At 39.0% G+C, this 18588-nt stretch overlaps 1 protein-coding gene across 1 annotated transcript in view; it reads right to left on the reverse strand.

The window, feature by feature from the left end:
* Positions 1 to 18588, reverse strand: part of CDH15 (cadherin 15) — a 394116-nt gene that overhangs the window by 234190 nt on the left and 141338 nt on the right. Inside the window, exons 2-4 of the mRNA XM_044081834.1 lie at positions 17931 to 18104; positions 4489 to 4644; positions 451 to 595 (exon numbers count right to left, since the gene is read on the reverse strand). Of these exons, the coding sequence (XP_043937769.1) occupies positions 451 to 595; positions 4489 to 4644; positions 17931 to 18104 (475 nt within the window). The remainder of the gene's footprint in view (positions 1 to 450; positions 596 to 4488; positions 4645 to 17930; positions 18105 to 18588) is intronic.

Consider the following 18588-nt stretch of genomic DNA (forward strand, 5'->3'; position numbering starts at 1 on the left):
CACTTTCTAATACTGCCTATTATTAGCTGGCAAGTTACTTAGTAAATGAAGCCATACCAAAAGACGTTCTGGATGCCATATACAGTATGGGTATGAACAGGATGTATACAAAAAAGCCTATAGGCTTCAATGAATTACGTTGGTATAATTTCTTCGTAACTTAAGGAAGCATTATCATTGAATTGGTCTAGAGCACTCTTTCAATTCACAGCACAGAAAAGATTTCATTATCCTCAGTGGATATTCTTATTTTTCAGAACAGCTTCTTGCATTCAACATAGCTGAGTAGCAAACACCCTATGCACACAAACTGTCCCTGGTTTTTATATCATAGTAATGGTAACACATATTCAGACAAAACTGTCTTTTCTGTAAGTGAACCTAGCCAACATGTTTTACCTTCTCACCCACCCTTTAAACAAACTGTGCATCTTCCTGTTTGTTACGTACCTGGGGCAGAACCTTCTGGGATGCGACCAGTAAAAATCTGCTGTAGGAAGGTAGGCTTGTTGTCATTTTGATCAATCACAACGATCTCCAGATTTGTAGGATCTTCCAAAGGTTTCCCATTACTATCCACAGCATATACTTTAAGCTAAATGGCCAGTTGACAGGAAAGACAGAGACAATAACTTAGGAGAAATAAGCAGTTCCATGGATTTTATAAGAGATACAGCATCTGATAATCTCAACCCCCTCTCCACATGCCACATATAAACTATATTACTTAAATGTATAGAATTTTTGGACAAGCAGTGAACCCATATTCAATATTATTTGCTGAAATGTCAGTTTCTGTACCTGCCTAAAAAATTAAGCTAATTTTCCAAATGTTTTGCATTGCTCACTTCATCCTTTGCTAAGCTCACTTTCCTAAATGCCTTCATATTATGCATTTTACCCATCTTATCTACCTGTTAAACCAATACATAGAACCATCTTCCCCAGTACAAGCTCTGTTGGTGTAGAAGGATAAAACACCAGACTACAAGCCAAGTGATCTGAGATGAATCAGTGGCTTAGGCACCCGTTGCTCAAGCAGAGGAAAGAAATTAATCAACTAAGACTCTCTTTGATGGAAAGGAGGAAGCATGTGCCTAGACACACCTCCATGATAGAACCTCTGTGGAGACCAGAGTTCATGCGGTGGTGCTGTCTACAAGGATGCAGGGTCACTTGCTTAAGTACATTTGTAGGCATGTGCAAACATCATAATGACCCATTGTATGCTAACCCCTTCGATACTGTTGGCAAATGCAGGGGGTTACATCCTCAAACAGAATAACCACTGACAGTCACCTGAATAATGACAACCTTTCTCAGCAAGCTCTCTTTTCCATGAAGGAAAAATTAATAGGTCAATTGGTAGAAAGGAAGCAGATGGTCAGCAGGCTGTGGGGGCGAACGAAAAAAAAAATCACTTATCCAGTACCATGAATACATTCATTTATTATAATGCCTGTCGTGTTTGTTGCAGAATAATGTCAAATATTTATTATTTATAAACTGGCCAGACTGAACCAAAACCTGTTTACAGGCAGTCTCTTTGCATTGGTACCAGAACTGTTTCACTTATGACAATGCATCTAAGGTAGTCTTCCTCAGAAAAGCAACTATACATATTAAACTTTTTTCCCCAGGGACCTCCAAACCCTTGCATGGGCATCTGTGTCCACTACCTTTAATACTTAATACAAATATCTCAGCATATCACTGCATTTTGGAGGAAAAATGCTCATGTATTTTGCAGAGATATCAGCTTTCCCAGTAATTTCAGTAAAATGACTACTCCTTTTTTTTTGGTCAACAAGTACCTGACCACATTCATTTCTCCAGGTCTGAGTGCACAACTTATAGGTTAGAGGTAAGAGTTCAGCACTCTGCTTGGTGCCATCATATTTAGAGGCCAGTGTTTTTCTCTAGCCGTAAGTCTCTTCCTGCATTCTAACATTACCATTAGCTTGGGTAGGTGATCAGGAGAAGCCAGAGTGTATGGAATACTCTAGGTGCATAGACTGGCCATGTCTGCTCTTGTCAATCTATCTTCCCCTCAGCCCAGTGTCTTCTCTCTGAGCTCCCGCCTCTGCCACAGCTCCACTGTAGAGATGCTATCATGTCCACCAAGATAGGCACTCCAATCTCTCCTGCCTCCATTTCACTTTTCAATGAGAGTGTTGATCAAATGTAGTGTCAATCAAATGGGTTTTCGATTAAATAAACCACCCTTTTTTCTTTGTTGATAAAGTGAACTGACAAACAAATGAATGTAACTTATGTACATGTATACAGATATATAGATATAGATATATATAGATAGATATAGCTATAGATATAGATATACATATATCTGTATAGCTATACACAGCAGAAACTATTATCAAGGGAATTCGCCTTTTGAAGATGAAACAATGCTTTCTAAGAAAGTGGAAGGAAATAAAGATCCAAGATAATTGAAAAAATTAACTTTATTAAATCAGTAAACACTTCCATGTCTTTAAAGTAAAACACATGCAAATCTACTTTATTTAATATATAAAAATCATACCACTAGATACTAAAATCACAAGACTTGCTACTATGTCTCTATAAAACAGTAACAGTGCTCTTTTGATTGATAGCATAAGTGTGTCCATACATTCTGTTTATCTTTCTTTAAGTCTTGACAAATAATGTGTGTTGTTATCACTAATTTTGCCCCACAAATTCTAAAAAGTGAGTACTTTTATTTAAAAATATTAGAAACATTTGCCATTCAGTGATGTTAGTGTGCCAAATCAAAAATATATCATCAATAAAATGACAATAAAAGGGGACATGTCTGAAAGCTTCACTTTTGTATAACACTTCCTTCTCCCACTAACCTAGAACTAGGTTTGATCAAATAAATTAGTAGTTGTTGTGGAGGAAGAAAATGTCATCCGTGGCCTACATCGTTCTGTTGAATTAAAACATTACGATCTTAGCTAGGGCTTGCACTATGCATTGACTATGAATGTACACTGCTCTGCTAAGGCATGCCACATACTGTGATAACAAAGTAGAATCTTCCAGTAAAGTCTACTGTATGCAGTGATAGTAGAAGTAGGAGTCCCTGACTAAGGCTTACAATTTGCAGAGATAGTGATAGTAACAAAGTTCATTTAGGACCTGCTACATGCAGTGATCAAAGATGCAGAAGTCTCAGTCAAGGCCTTATCACTTGAAGTGTTAGCAGAAATAATAATCCTCAGCCAGGGTCTACACCTTCTGTTAATAAAGGAAGCAGATTGCTTCAGCTGGATTCTACTGTAAAGAGTGATAACTGAAGAAGAATGTCTCCAGTAAGCCCTCAACATGCAGTGACAGCTCCTACCATGGTGGAAGTGCACAAATAACTTATGTTTAAAGCCTTTTGAAGATTGTACTTTGTCAATAATATATCAGCCTATCTGGAAGCTTCACCATCAATCTGTTTGTATCAGTAGGAGGCTAACAAAGAAGTTTCCTAGCATCTAAGCAGAGAACAGTCACAGTTTATTATCCTGGTAACATGGGCAGCCTCATGAAATGCAGCAGGGTGCACCTCTATAATGGAATAGCTATTCACACTGACTGAATATTTGCCTCTGATGTTGCCTATCTGCTTTTGATACCATTACTTTTTCTGGTGCCACTGTACCTGCCAGCCTTCAAGCAGCCACTACTATTTGTAGCACTGCTGTGACAGAGATAGTCACGCGGGAACATTTTCAGTTTGTTTCCTTCCTCCCTCTCATCCACACTCATTGCCTAGGGTTCCTTAATTCTATGCATGATATTTTATACTTAATGCATTCAGTTACAAAACAAGTGTTATGTTTGTCTTAAGGGAACTGAAAGATTAACAAACAAGCCTAAGAATCACTACTGCTTAAAAAAAACAATATGAAAATACTTGAAGAACTTGACGTTGCTTCAGTGTTCTAGGCCTATAAGGGTAATAATATGTCACCTGTAGTAGAAGAGTGGAACTAATGGGCACCCCACATGAGTAGCATCAGGAATAACCAAAGAAAACATAAATCACCTCCCCTCCGAACAGCGACAAATGACAGCAACAAAATACACAAATATGGCTAGATGAACACGAAGCACAAGGAATCCTTGAAGGCGAAAGGCCGAGGTACCAGAATAAATTATCTTGAGAATTTTTCACCCTGGTGTTGTACTTCGTGTTCATCTAGCCTTATTTGTGTATTTTGTAGCATAAGGAATAAACGTACAGACGATGTTCAATGCCAAAACAATCTCCTGGAGGATTACCTCAGTGTGAAAATCAACACCATTTACAGAAAATAATTTCATAATTACGTGAGTATATTATCTTATCTACCCTACTGTAACTTGTTAACGCTGTGCAGGACATATGTTGGCCTGTAATATGCTCACACATCTGTAAATTAGTTGTTGCCATTATGTGTACTTTTGTTCATACAATTTGAAATCAATCAAAAATAAGACAAATCTTACCTTAAACTTCTCATGTTTCTCTCTGTCCAGCACAGCATTCACGGAGACGTTACCGTTATACTGATCAATGCTAAAAACACCATATGGTTCTTCATCAACTCCTGGCCCCTTGATGCTGTAAAGGACAGATCCTGGTGTCTGCTTGTCAGATTTTACCTAGCACAAATGAACAAAAAGTGTTAAAGAAATATTTTCTCCACTGTTAAACCTGAATTTTTATGTCACTTGATTTACTAGTATATGTTTATCTCTGAACTAGTCTAGCAGTAGTGCTGGGTGGAATTTGAAGCCAAATACAAAGCACATGGCTTCCATCATGCTCAGTGTCTTTCTCTCTTTTCTCTTCTCTTTGAAGCTCCAGTTTCAGAAATGGCTGATATTCTTTTGTTTTTTTGTTTTTTTTTTCCTCTGTGGTCAACATCTTGGCAGATGCACAGACAGCTGCTGGAAAACTTCAGATTAGAAGTCCTAATGGAGGTTGCACAGCATTTCATCTAAGGGGGTGGAGGGGGAAGCACTCAAGTGCACATATGACACAGTGTTTCTGGATCTTTTACACTGCTATCTTAATGACTCCCTGACCACCTACATATGGCACAATGCTACTGACAGCACAAGTGAAATATACTTCAACCGATGTAGAGCATCTCTTTGTGCTCTTGGGACAGAGGTAAAAAGAACTATTGTTTTAAAAATTGTTTCATAAAAGCCTTTTCTATGACAAACAGGGACATAGATAGTCTTGCCTTTAGAGTACTGTATGGTTACAGGCATGATTTGGGAGCACAAAAATGCAAGTGGTTAGCTCAGGGTTACAGGTATGCACAAGGGCAGGATGAAATTAAATTTCACTTGTCCATTTTGATAACTAGTGATAGACAGACAAGGATGAAATGAGACAGACAGACAGGTACATAGTACATTATTCAACTTTTAGAATACAAGTTTAACCTACTATATGTACTTTTTATAAAATAGTACTTTAATAAGGAAGATGATGGTGATTCCCCTTTGGTGACATGGTGATTCACTTCTATCTTTAAGAAAGGTGCCAGTTGTATGAGTTCCTTAACTTCAAGTTATTGCAGTGTTGGATATTTTGCACTACACAGCATAAGATATGAATTAATTAATTAATTAATTAATTAATTGATTAATAATTCAGGTATAAATAGGGTGGATCACTTTCACAGGCACACTTATGTAGTCGGGCAGTTCAGGTGGCATGGACACATCATATACCTGTATTAGCACGTACTGGAATGCACATCCAATCTCTTCACTAAATAATCCCCAATCCCTGCAATGAAGCACTCAAAACAGTACTGCCCTAGTTGTCAACATCTATACTTATTTGCCTAGAACAGCAGCTATGACCATCGAGAAGAAACATAACCAGCATTTAACACCAAGGTGTTACATCAGCTTTTTTATTTTTTTTATTTATTCTTTGCTAACCAGGTAGATGAAGTGCTCTAGGGACCCTTTTCAGCCACAACTCAGGTGGCAAGGCACAACATTACAGGCATAAGAAAGAAATGCCAAATAAAAATCACAGTTTTGTTTTCATCTGCTGAGAAGGTAGTTTTCCAAAGCCAAGCAATGTCCATACATAGGTAAGCGTGACAAGCAGTGAAAGCTACTAAGTTACTCATTCACACAAAGTGAGAGCATTTAGTAGCTTTGACAGCATTTGTTACTTGCAAATAAAACCAGTAAACCACTGGATCTAAGGCACTATGTTAAAAGATTACAAAATGCTGATATTAGAATTGTAATTGCCCAAACCCTGATCTTCCCAAAAATATTATTTTGAGCAGTATCTCACACCTGTCTTAAGAAGAGGCAAGTTAGGGACAGCAACTGAGCAGAAATCTAGTCACTAACATTATATGTATAAATTAAAATAAAAACAGTCAGGTATCCAAGAATGTGACATCATGAAAAGTGAAAGGAGAAGGATATAGAACAGCTGTTTAGTTCAGGAAAAATCTACAAGCCAGGAAGACCGGAGTTTGATTAACAGCTTGGGTGCTGGAGGAACAATTCAGTAGGTGGGTGGGTAGGTTTGAATGACATATGTCATCTCATACAGGAGGGATAAGAGAGGTGAAATGTACTTGGCAGACCACTGTAGTTGATCCCTGGGGAGACTGCAGATGTGTGCAAAGTGTTGTCTACACAAGAGGGGCAGAGCTTTAGCTGAGTCATAATAAGACATGGATGATACACTATAATCCCATGACATGCTATCCACGTAGACAACACACGTGCATGCAGAGGGATGGGTTAAGCCTTAAAGTGAAAACATTCCCAGTGTTGCTGACTAATGTGAGTTTGAGGACAAAAGCTACTTTATTTTTTTGTTGTTGCAGATTATTCTTCACATGACATAAAAATAGTTAATTGCTAGATTCAAGACTATGTTCTTGAGAGATGGCATACCAATAGAATGAGTTACAGACAATGGTGTATAGATTGTGTCAAGTGAATTCCAACAGTTTGTGGCTGACTACTGTTTCATTCATACTACAAGACCTCAGAATCCATAATCAAGTAGTGAAGCTGCGAGAGCAGTGCAATGGCCAAAAAGTCTTAGACAGAGAGATCTGCATAAAGCTCTCATGGCATATTGTGCTATTCCACACAGTGCCACTGAAGTAGGTTGTTCACAGCTATTGCTTAGAAGACAAATGCAAACTGATATGTCAATGTTGGAGTTGAAACTTAAACGAAAAGTGATTCTGTACCATACAGTTAAGAGCAATGATCAAAAAGCTAAAGCTCCTTACAACCAGCATTGTTGTGCTTGTCCCCTACCAGTTCTACAACCTGGTCAGACTGTCCATCTAAGGTTGGGGGTAAGAATAGAGGGACACTATAGACCTATCAGTGAATAAATCCACAAAACCATGTTTCTTTGTGGTGCAAACTAAAGATGGTACTGCAGTTCCAAGTGATAAACAACATACTCAAGCAGTTTCCAATTTGTGCCAACCTGAATGTAATGTTCCAGAAAAGCAATTGAGTCAATTCACTGATCTACCTTAGGAGAGCAGTCAAGAGAAGGATGGAAGTTTGAGTACACTTAATTGCAGTGAAAGACTGAGGGTCATCCAGTCTTTGCCATTGGGTGTTCCAGTTCTTGCTCCAATTGACTGTGCTTTGAATAAAGACTGGAAAAGTTTGTCTTTGCAGCGTCAATCCAGAGTGTTAAATGTGTAATGCAAATATGTGCTTGTATAGTCTTTATACTTTTGGGAAATATGATTTTTCCATATAAAGGGAGAGACAAAGTGAAAAGAGAATTGAAGCTGTCAAAATTAATATATATATATATATATATATATATATATATATATATATATATATATATACTATGGAAATTTAATACAAACGCCTATTGTAGTTTTAAGAATAAGCCTTTACCATAATGCATTTCAGGTGTCGAACTTTGAGACGGTAGGCGCATACCTATCAACTTCTTTTCTCAAAAATTCTGGACAAAGCCAAAAAATAATGGTGAGGGGGAGAGGACCAAAATCAGAGACAATTTTTGAACATTGTGGAATAACAGGTTTTGCATCAACATACATTTTCTGAATAAGTATGAAACTCTGATGTCTGGCATTATTAACTGACTGTAACCTTCCAATAATTTACCAAAAAAATTTACATTATACAAAGGACAGATTAAAAATAGGAGGCAAAATCAGGTGCACACTGCAAAATTCTGGACAGTTGAGAGATATGGTTGGATGTTAGATGTTGAATTATTATCATTTATGCTGTGTTGCCATATTGTTTGTAATAAAGTTACATGCCTACTGAAAGTTATACTGAATTGTGACATTTCTATGGTAATCCTCATTAGAAGCAGTCAGTATTTAATAGCAATACCTGACAGAAGGAGTCAGAGATGTCTAGTTAAAAAAGAGATTAACAAACCATTATCCTGCCACTTTGTTCTTTGGGGGGTGCAGAATATGAAGGCAGGTGATGGTGTGGAATTTTGGAGAAGCTGATTACTCTGAGCTGGAGTACAGGGTTAAAGATGAGCTGGGGGGTATAGGCTAAATTGAAGGAGTTATGGGAATGGGTTAGGGATGGAACATCCATCAACAAAACTGCACATATCGCCTGTGCCCTCATCAATGCCCAAAGCATTCCCCACAACCCAGAAATTATAGTCACCACCAAATCTTTGATAAAACCAAGCAACCCCAAATTACAACATCTCTTTCCTTCATACAACTATGAGTATGACACAAGATCTGGTAATAAGAAAGGAGGAGGCTGTCTATTGCTATATAGAAAACATCCTAAGCCTGCCTCCCTAGCCAAAGCCAATACTACAACAAATGCTCACCCCAAATGGGTCCTTAAATTCAACACCAAGAAAAACAAACCCTTACTTATTGCAGCAATATATCTTTCTCCTCTTCCATATCTCTTTAAATTCAAATTCCCAACTTCTTAAATAGTCTCGACTAGCAACTTCAATAAGAAAGGACTCTGTAGCAAAAACACACATCTGATTATCCTATAGGATTTCAACATTAACTTCTCAGGTACCCTCTCAAATGACATTTCCAAATTTTTAGCTATCAAGGACCTCTTACAGTTAATCACAGAACCCACCCATCCAAATCTGCACTCCTACAACCTCTCAACTTGACCTACTAATCACTAATGAACTATCAACTGTCTCAAACATTTCCATTCTTCTCCCACCTTCAGTGACCTTTCAGATCACTGAAAGGTCAGTGAAGGAGAGAAAAGAATGGAAAAGTTTGAAACAGTGATGTTTTAGATCAGCAATCTGTTTCTAAAATCCCCCAAACTGATTTCCTTCAGACACCAATTCACACAAAATATCACCAAATTTAAAAAAAAATCTGACAACCTTTTACTTGTCTACCGTACTGAACACCCGAGGCCATAATACAGAAGCTACAACCCTAACCCAAATATTCCTCCAACTTTAGGACAAATTCTTTCCAATGATAAAATACCTTTTTAAACAAGAACAAACCCCATGGCATGTCCAATAGCTTAGATCTCACCTCAAGCTAAGGAATGAAACTTGGCAGTCTTGGAAAAACAATTCAGCCCTCAACAACCATGCTACCTTTATAATTTCTTTATCAAACTGTTTTCTTTCATCCTTGTTTTGGACACTTTTTCTGGACCTGGATCAAGAAATTGTAGCAAGACACCAGGTGTTGTATTGATATTATGTGAGCTGTTTCTTGCTTTTTTTTTTTTTTGAGTTTCTGTTTGTGTTTTCTGCTGCACATTTTCACACTCTTCAGAATTTGTGTACTGACCTTTATAAAACTCCAGAACTTGCCTAAACAATCCATACAGAGGCACAAAGCAAACCATTCAAATCCTCTTTGAAAAACCCAAACAATTCCAGCATGAGGTAAGTCTACTCACTGGACACAACTCATCTTTCAACAAATCCTCTCTAAACCAAATCCATACTAATCAAGGACCACTCCCCTGCTCTCACTTTTCAGAGACTTTGGACACCATTCCAAAACTATCAACGGCATCTCCACTCCGCTCTAATCTCTTCCAGAACTCCAGAACCCCATCCCTTTATTTCTCTTTCTGCTTCAAAAAAAAAAAACTAATATAAAGAAATCGGTAACCTTGTTGAAGACATGCCCAAAAATGACCACCCTCCCCCCGTGGTTAAGACCTATTATGTCAATCACTGCAGCAAATTTCTAACTCAGTCTTTTAATCACTTTTTAAAGCCTTTGCCGGACACAAAATATAATGTCAAATATCTGGAAAGCACCACAGATTACTCCCCTGCCCAAACAATCTAAACCTCAAAACACTTCAAACTTTCAACATATTTCCATCTTACCCATTCATGGCAAGGTGCTAGAAAAAATTATTTATATCCATTTATATCCAACTCTCAAGCTACATTCAGCAATGCCATCTCCTTACCATAAAATAACATGAATTCTGGACAGGTTGCAGTACAATGATGGCACTTTGGTGCCTAACTGATAACATTCGCTTCAACATGGGCAACAGTAACTTGACAGGGTCAATATTCATTGACCTCACACAAGGCTTTGACCTAATCAGCCATAAACTCATCCTTCTTTCCCTTCAGAACATTAGCTTTAGTAACACATCTCATTCCGCCCCCACCCCCCCATCAAGGAAACCACTGTAAAAAATTTCTCCAGAGCCAACTCCATACTTCTTAAAACAGAAGAGGCAAACTTCACGACACCCATGCAGATGGACAATTCAGTTATGACTGCTGAATCCTACAAAATGTACTCTATAAGTACTTACACGAGTGCATGGATCATGCTATTCCCAACAGAACCAAGACACTGTCCTCAAAAAAAAAAGGAATCCAATCTGATGGTCCCCTGCTATAAACAAACTCTAAACAGAAGGAAGAAACTGTTGCAAAAGAGAGTAAAATCCCATGAGTGGAGGAGCTCCCTGGTCAGCCTCAGTAAGAACCTAAGATCCCTCATAAAATCCTCCAAAGCTAGCTACAAAAACAAGATTGCCACTGATTCCAAGTACATCCACAAAGCATTCTATAGCTATGTCAAGAATCTCAATGGCAACACCCAGATCTGCTCTGAGTTACAGCACAATGGCATGAAAATCACAGAACCAACTGATATCGCCAACATCCTGGCTGATAGGTTCAGTGCTAACTTTACCCCCCTCTCACCCCCTAAAGAGCCTGTAGCTATATCAGAAGAATGCAGAGCCCCTGCAATCACAACTGCGCAGGTAAAGACTGCACTCCATGGGACCGTACAGCATCCTCGGCTGCGTTCTACATGAACCTCAGAACGAACTGGCTCCCCACCTAAGCACCATGTTCAATCATAGCCTCACATCAGGCTTTGTACTCACAGAATGGCGCACAGCAATAGTTATACTACTCCACAAAGGACGAGCCACCACGGACCCCGGGAACTATTGCCCTATTAGCCTGATGAGCCTGGTCTGCAAGATCATGGAACGTATCATCATGGAACTCATAAACAACGACATTGGTTCATAGGTTCATAGGTTCATAGGTTCATACTAGGCTATCTGCCCGAGGGCATTTACAAGCCTAGCCCATCGTTTTGTGGCTTACGCCACCCCTTTAGTATGGGGAACTATACCCATTATTTTGCTGTGCCTCTGTCGAGCAGTGACACTGAGGTAATCCCTGGGGTATATCTGCGATCTCCCATCCATTGGTCAAGATTTCTCTTGAACAAGGCCAGCGAGGTGCTCTGCCTCACATGTACCGGGATTTTGTTCCACAGCATAGGGAGTCTTTGGGTGATGAATCTATCCCTCCAGCACGTCCTATTAATAGCCGTGTCGAGGTTTAAGTCTCCCGCCCTTGTGGCTCTGATGGATCTAGATTTTTTGAGGTGGAGCATATTCATCAAATCTGGGTTTGACATGGCCTTGTATGTTAGGCAAAGGTCACCTCTGAGCAAGCGGTAAGCGACTGAATAGAGCTGGAGTTCTTTCAGTCGGGCAGCATAGGATAGATTTTTGAGACCCTTTATCCTTTTGGTGAGGAACTTTTGTGGCCTCTCCAGCTGCTGCAAGTGTCGGGTCAGATACATTCCGAATGGGGCATTGTACTCAATCATTGGTCTGATGAGTGATGAGTAAAGGGAGACTATAACCTCCCTTGATCTAGATGAGAATCCCTTCATGATAAGGTGGGCAATGTAGAAGGTCTTCCTAACTACTTTAGCTACATGGGTGTCGAATGACAGACTACTATCAACCTGGGTCCCCAGGTCCCTGATAACTTCTTCTGTGCTCAGTAGATTGCCACCTATTTGGTAGCTAGGGGTAACCTTGTTTTTCCGAAGGGTATGACTATGCATTTTTGGCATTTAACTTTAGGCCGTGGCTCTGGCACCAGTTATCCGTTTCTGTGAGACCCTTCTGAAGGATATCTGTGTCAGATGTGTTTTCTACTATTGCGCCCAGTTTGCAGTCATCTGCAAACTTTGTCAGCCATAACCCTCCTGTGTTTGCTTGTACTTGGAAAAGTAGATGCCAAACAAGAGTGGGCCCAGGACTGAGCCCTGTGGGACACCACTTGTGACAGGCTTTGAGTCTGACATGGCGCCAGCAACTCTGACCCTGTGGGTTCTGTCACTCAGCCAGTTTGCAACCCATCTTGTGATGTATGGGTTAACATTTAAGCTGATGAGTTTTTCAATGATACCCGAGTGGGGTATTGTATCGAAGGCCTTAGCCAGATCGAGGTAGGCTGTATGGACTGCCTTTCCCTCATCAATGGCTTTGGTGACTGTTTCGAAAAAGTCATGGCAACCTCCAAACTCTGGGTTTGTGAAGGGCAGATCATGCTTCCCAAACCTGATCGTCTTCTTTGAATCAGTCACCAAAACTGTAGACGAGGATAAGGTAGTTCACACAGCCTATCTTGACCTTGCCAAGGTTTTCAACACCATCCCCCATTCTGGAATTATAGATAAACTCACTAAACTAGGTATAAATCCTTACATCACAAGATGGGTCACCAACTGGCTCACTGACAGAACCCACACTGTAAAAGTTGCAGACTCCAAATCAGACTTAAAACCAGTGGCAAGTGGAGTGCCACAGGGTTCAGTACTGGGTCCTCTCCTGTTTGGTATCTACTTCTCTGATGTATGGGCTAACACAGAGGGCCTCTGGCTGATGAAGTTCACAGATGACTACAAATTAGGTGCCACAGTCAATTCCCAAAACGACGTGGACATCCTACAGAAGCGCCTCACTGAGACAGATGCCTGGTGTCAGGGCCATGGCCTCAAGCTTAATACCAAAAAGTGCATTGTCATCCCCTTTGGAAAAAACTCTGTATCCATGAACTACCACATAGGCGGCAGTCCACTTAATGCCAAAGGTGTGATAAGAGACCTTGGAACTCAGGTAGGCAGTAGCCTCTCCTTTGATAATCTCATCACCACAGTAGTCAGGAAATCCTTCTATGTGGCATACCTCATCATGAAAGGGTTCTCATCCAGAAAAAAAGAGGTCATTCTTCCCCTCTACTCGGCTCTCATTAGACCCATTATTGAGTACAACGCCCCTTTTAGAATGTACCTCACAAGACATCTGCAACAGCTGGAAAGGCCTCAGAAGTACCTCACAAAGAGGATTATGTGACTCAAACAGATGCCCTTTGCTGACCATCTCAATAAACTCCAGCTTTACTCTGTAGCATATCGCCTACTCTGAAGTAATCTCTGCCTAACATACAAAGCTGTCAAACCAAGAGCTGTTGGACATGCTACACCTTAAGAAATCCCAGTCCCTCCGAGATACATGCTCTAGAGACCTAAACCTTATCACCACAATAAACAGAACATGCTGGAGGGATAGATTCCTGTCCCAGAGACGTCCCATACTCTGGAACAAGCTACCTATCTATGTCAAGCAGAGCTCCTCATTAGCACTTTTTAAGAAAAATCTTGATGAGTGGATGGGAAATAGGAAATTCACTCTGGGGATCACTTCTGTGGCTCTGCTCGACAGGGGCACAGGAAAATAACTTTCTTGGGAGGTGAAAGCCAGGGAACCTTGCTGGCTAGGCTTACATAGGCCCTTAGGCTGATAGCTTAGTACCTACCTACGAACCTATGAACCTATGGTTCCAAGACTTCTTGTCAAACAGATTATTCAAAGTTAAATTAGGCTCTTCCTTCTCTCAACTCACATATCTTTTAATGGGGGTACCCAAAGGTTTTATCCTAGCTCTTCTTCTCTATTTTCATTAATAAGCTACCTCAAGACCTCCCTACTCTGCAATTAATCCTCTGTGTTAATGACATTGTAATCTTTAGGTAGGGTCTACGCTTGAAACACAACTGCAACAAAACTTTATCTTCCTCAATTCAAGGCTCATTAACCACAGACTAATATTTAACCCTAACCCAAAAAACAAATCACCAAAGTCATTCAATATCACTGCCACTTGTGGCACATCAATAGATACAACCAAATCCTTCAAATGTCTTAGCTTGTGGTTAGACCAGTCATTAACATTCCATACCCATATTGAGAAATCAAGGGCAGAATTTACTTCACTCTTTTCTGGGCTAGGAAAATTTCACCCTACCTATCCATACCAGCCAGAGCAGCTACAGGTAAAGGAGTCCCTCTGGCCCAATATCCATAATAGCCACAGCCTCTAAGAAAAACTCCTCCACTCTATAAACTATTGGAAACAAAATGTTTCACTTCACTACTAGCTCGTCCTTTCATGAGCACCACTGAGGGCCCTTGAGAAGTTAGACATCCTAGTAACAGAAAGACGACTCACCATCGCCTTGATTTTGTCCAGCCCTGTGAGGGGGAGAGTCTCTGTATTTTACCATGCAGTCACCAATCACCAGTACATTATTTTAGATGAGGGTTTAATCATACTTGGTTTGGGGTGATTTTTTTTCCTAGTGACTTTCGATTGTGGATATAGCAATATGAGTTGTGGTACTTAATTTCCACAGAGACCTGGCCTTGTGTGACCCTGGAGTATTAGGCTATGATTTTTTACATCCACAGCATATGTCAGTTTTCCATGTATTTGTGAGGAGTGCTGTGGGGACCATGGTGCTCACAAACTGCATTTTTTTTGTGAGAGTGTAGCCTCCATCTTAGTTAAAATATTTACATCTCTCACAGGTAGTTTGTGATAAGTTCATTGTCCGTGACGATCAGGCAGTTACTAAAATGTCTAAGTACATTAAATGTTGTTGAGACTGGCAACTGTTGGAAGACAATTTGGCTGACTTTCCATTTAGTCTAAGAATGTAGAAATTTGGGGAAGTAAGACTTATCTGAATGGTATTACATGACTTATCTGTACATTTGTAGTGTAATAGTTAACTAGTGGAAGTGCTCTACTAAAGTGAAAGCAGCTAATAGTAACTTAACATGATTGTAATAAAGAGGTATTGCTTTCAGCAATGCAATAGCTACAGTTCTGGACAGGCTTGTTAGGAGTAAAATGTCAATCAATGTGTCTGCATGTGCCTAATGTGGGTTTTCGTGAGCTGCATATAGTTCAGTTTTGAACAATAAAGTCTAACTAAGAAATTAAACAATCCAATGGAAAAACAGCTTTTAAACAATGTTGGCTCCAACCAGTAATGCTAGCTTTCCAAAAGTAGTAGCTGCTTATCTTCTTTCACTGAACAGTAACCACTATCTGCAATATGAAACAAACCAAACAACGCTGCTACTGAACAAGTGTTTAATAAGACAACGCTTTCAAGTCAAACAAACCCTTCGTCAGTGCATAAAATATTAACACATAGTAACCATATTTATACCATCAAAAATCATACAGCCATTAATTATTCAATTAGACCACTATCTCCCAGACTGCCCACAAACTGGCTAAAACTTTGTTGTATCAGTTACTAAGTTATAAATGGCAGAAATGGAGGTAGCACAAATTAAGCACAGGGAAACAATACAGTACTTAAACTAATTCAGAGAACCGTACAATACATCAGTCACCAACAAAGAAAATGAAATAAGTGATTAAAACTCGTTTAAATACTACTAGAATGTCAGAAACAATTAAAATGGTGGGAAAGCCGTGCATTTAACTCTGAGAAATAACACGATTGAAGAAATTCAGTCAGGTGACTGTACAAACACAACACTTCAATTTCAACAAAGAAAATTAAAATGCTCCAATGTGTCAACATAACATTAAAACTGCAGAAATCAATAAAACATTAGGTGCAGAGTATATAAGGCACCGCATCCCAATATTAATTAGAATATGACAAAGAGTTACTTTTTGCCCAGGGCCCTCAGCTGGCCTGGCCTACTGTTCAGCTTATAATGATTTTTCTGGTAAACTGCAAACCAAAGAAAAGTGTCTTCGCTAGAGCTATGGAAGGTTTACACTGGAAGTGAACAGTAACACTTCACCAGCCATGATGACTTATCAGTACAGTTTTAAGATGGTTTCCATATATTTTCTATATTTTCTACATACCTAAACATTTCACATCTTGTTATTATCTGCAACAGCATACATTTTTCATCTCTTCCACATTTTTTCTATACATATAGAAAACACTTGTATTAATTGTTATGGTACCTCACTTGTTTCTGCAAAGAAGTGATGCTGTTTACCATCCTCCTATTACCTGAGCAGTTTCTAAACCCTGTGCCATATTATTAGGTTAGTGACTTTCTTAATTAACCTTTGATAGGACATTGTGAAGAAAGTCCTTCCTAAAATACAAGCAGCATAAGTAGTAAGACAGAATTTATTATTTTATGTGTTTATTTATTTTATATTTGTTGATCAAGGAAATCCAGCTGGGCACAAAGGCACCTTTTCAGTGGAGGCTCAGAGAGAAAAGCTCCAGTAGATGCAATACAATCAAAAATATTTTAAGTTACACAATGTCAACAATGATTATTTTTGACTTTTACATTATTTCTTATTCCAGTTGATGTAGTAAAGCATCTTATTCTGCTGATGGTCCCAAGCACTGCAACAGTAAGCACTAAAACAGAAGTACAAACAAATACTAATAGCAGAATGTTTCTTTTTCTGCAGAAGTGACTGTCTACTATCTTATCTCATTACATCTGAGTGACGCCTCTAGGTGCATCCGCAGTTGACACCTACTGACGCCTCTGGGCGTTAAATATTCATTGTTCATATTTGCATCAATAATTTCAAAGCCATGCTATGTACAAGGTTTTAAAATATTTCATTTTAAAGCTTACACAATAGCAAACTCAACTCAACTCATAGCTGAACTCTGTCTACTGCAGATAAATAGATATTAACTGTTATTTTTATGACAATTTATATAGATATAATTCTCACATTTTTATAAATATCTCAACAACTAAGTAACACAGCTAGAACTTCTTAGCCTCATATGAAAGCTCTCAGCTAAATGAGTAAAATGATGCTGGCATTATGTGTGTAACTTGAGTGGTTGCTGAGATATTGTAAGGTGTTTATAAAATATTAAAAATGTAATAATTACTGTCTTTACTGTGACTTATAAAATTCGGTTTAAGACCTACAATATAAAGAATACTACCACTATAAAACTGTTTTGTACTAAAGAGTTTGCCATTTATACTTCTTTCATAACCCCTATGGTTCTAGAGATATGAACATTTGTTTGAAATGTGAGGACATAATTTGATTCTGTCAAAAGGCTTAGGCTCCGCCCATTTGAAGTTACAGTGCAAATTATGCAACTGAGCACCTGGATAAGAATGTCTGTTGACATAGACTGTGCACTTAGAGTCTGATTAATGAAAGAATAACCACTCTTGAAAGCACAAAATGGAAAATTAAATAGTTAATGACAAGAACATCCCAAATATCTTTAAGGTAGACTTTGCAGCATATAAGGAAATCCTACCTGAACTAGAAACTGTGGAATTTGTCTCAAGTTCTCAGACACACGTATCGGAGGTATGACCCAGGCTCTTTTTACCCTTATCAGACTGGAACCTTTTGCTGTTCTCTGTTGCCAGGGATGCAGGACAGGAATGCTCTCTGATTCACCAGTTTCATCTTCAGGTAAATATGATGCCTAGAAGTAAATAAATCATATTTTATTAAACTGAGTTCTTTTCTGGATGCATGAAAGTTCAGTTGACAGGACAGGTGCATTAACCCCAATAATTCAGAATGTTATAATCAAAGAAAAAAAATATTCTTTTAACATTTCTAAAACATACATACTTAAGTGACAAATTGAATATTTATTTCACAGCCTCAACTAAAGGACAGCATAGTGGTGTAGAGATATGCACCTCTGCTGCACACTGCTTGGTTCTACAGTTCATTTCCTGGTTGGAGTGCCTCTCCTATGGAGACTGCCAGTTATTTATGTGTCTGCATGGATTTTCACCAGGCTTGTTAGTTTTCTTTGACTTTACAGACTCATGAATACATTCATCAAGTGGAGTGAAGAGATTCCAAAACTGTCCCTCTTTGTGCACATTTGCAAATGTGCATGCATGCATGTGTGTATGTGTGTCGGGGGGGGGGTGGAAGTGTGGGTGTCAGTATGT

The sequence above is a fragment of the Protopterus annectens genome, chromosome 8.part1, assembly GCF_019279795.1.
Source record: "Protopterus annectens isolate FY-2018-M chromosome 8.part1, PAN1.0, whole genome shotgun sequence".
In the NCBI taxonomy this organism is placed as follows: domain Eukaryota; kingdom Metazoa; phylum Chordata; order Ceratodontiformes; family Protopteridae; genus Protopterus; species Protopterus annectens.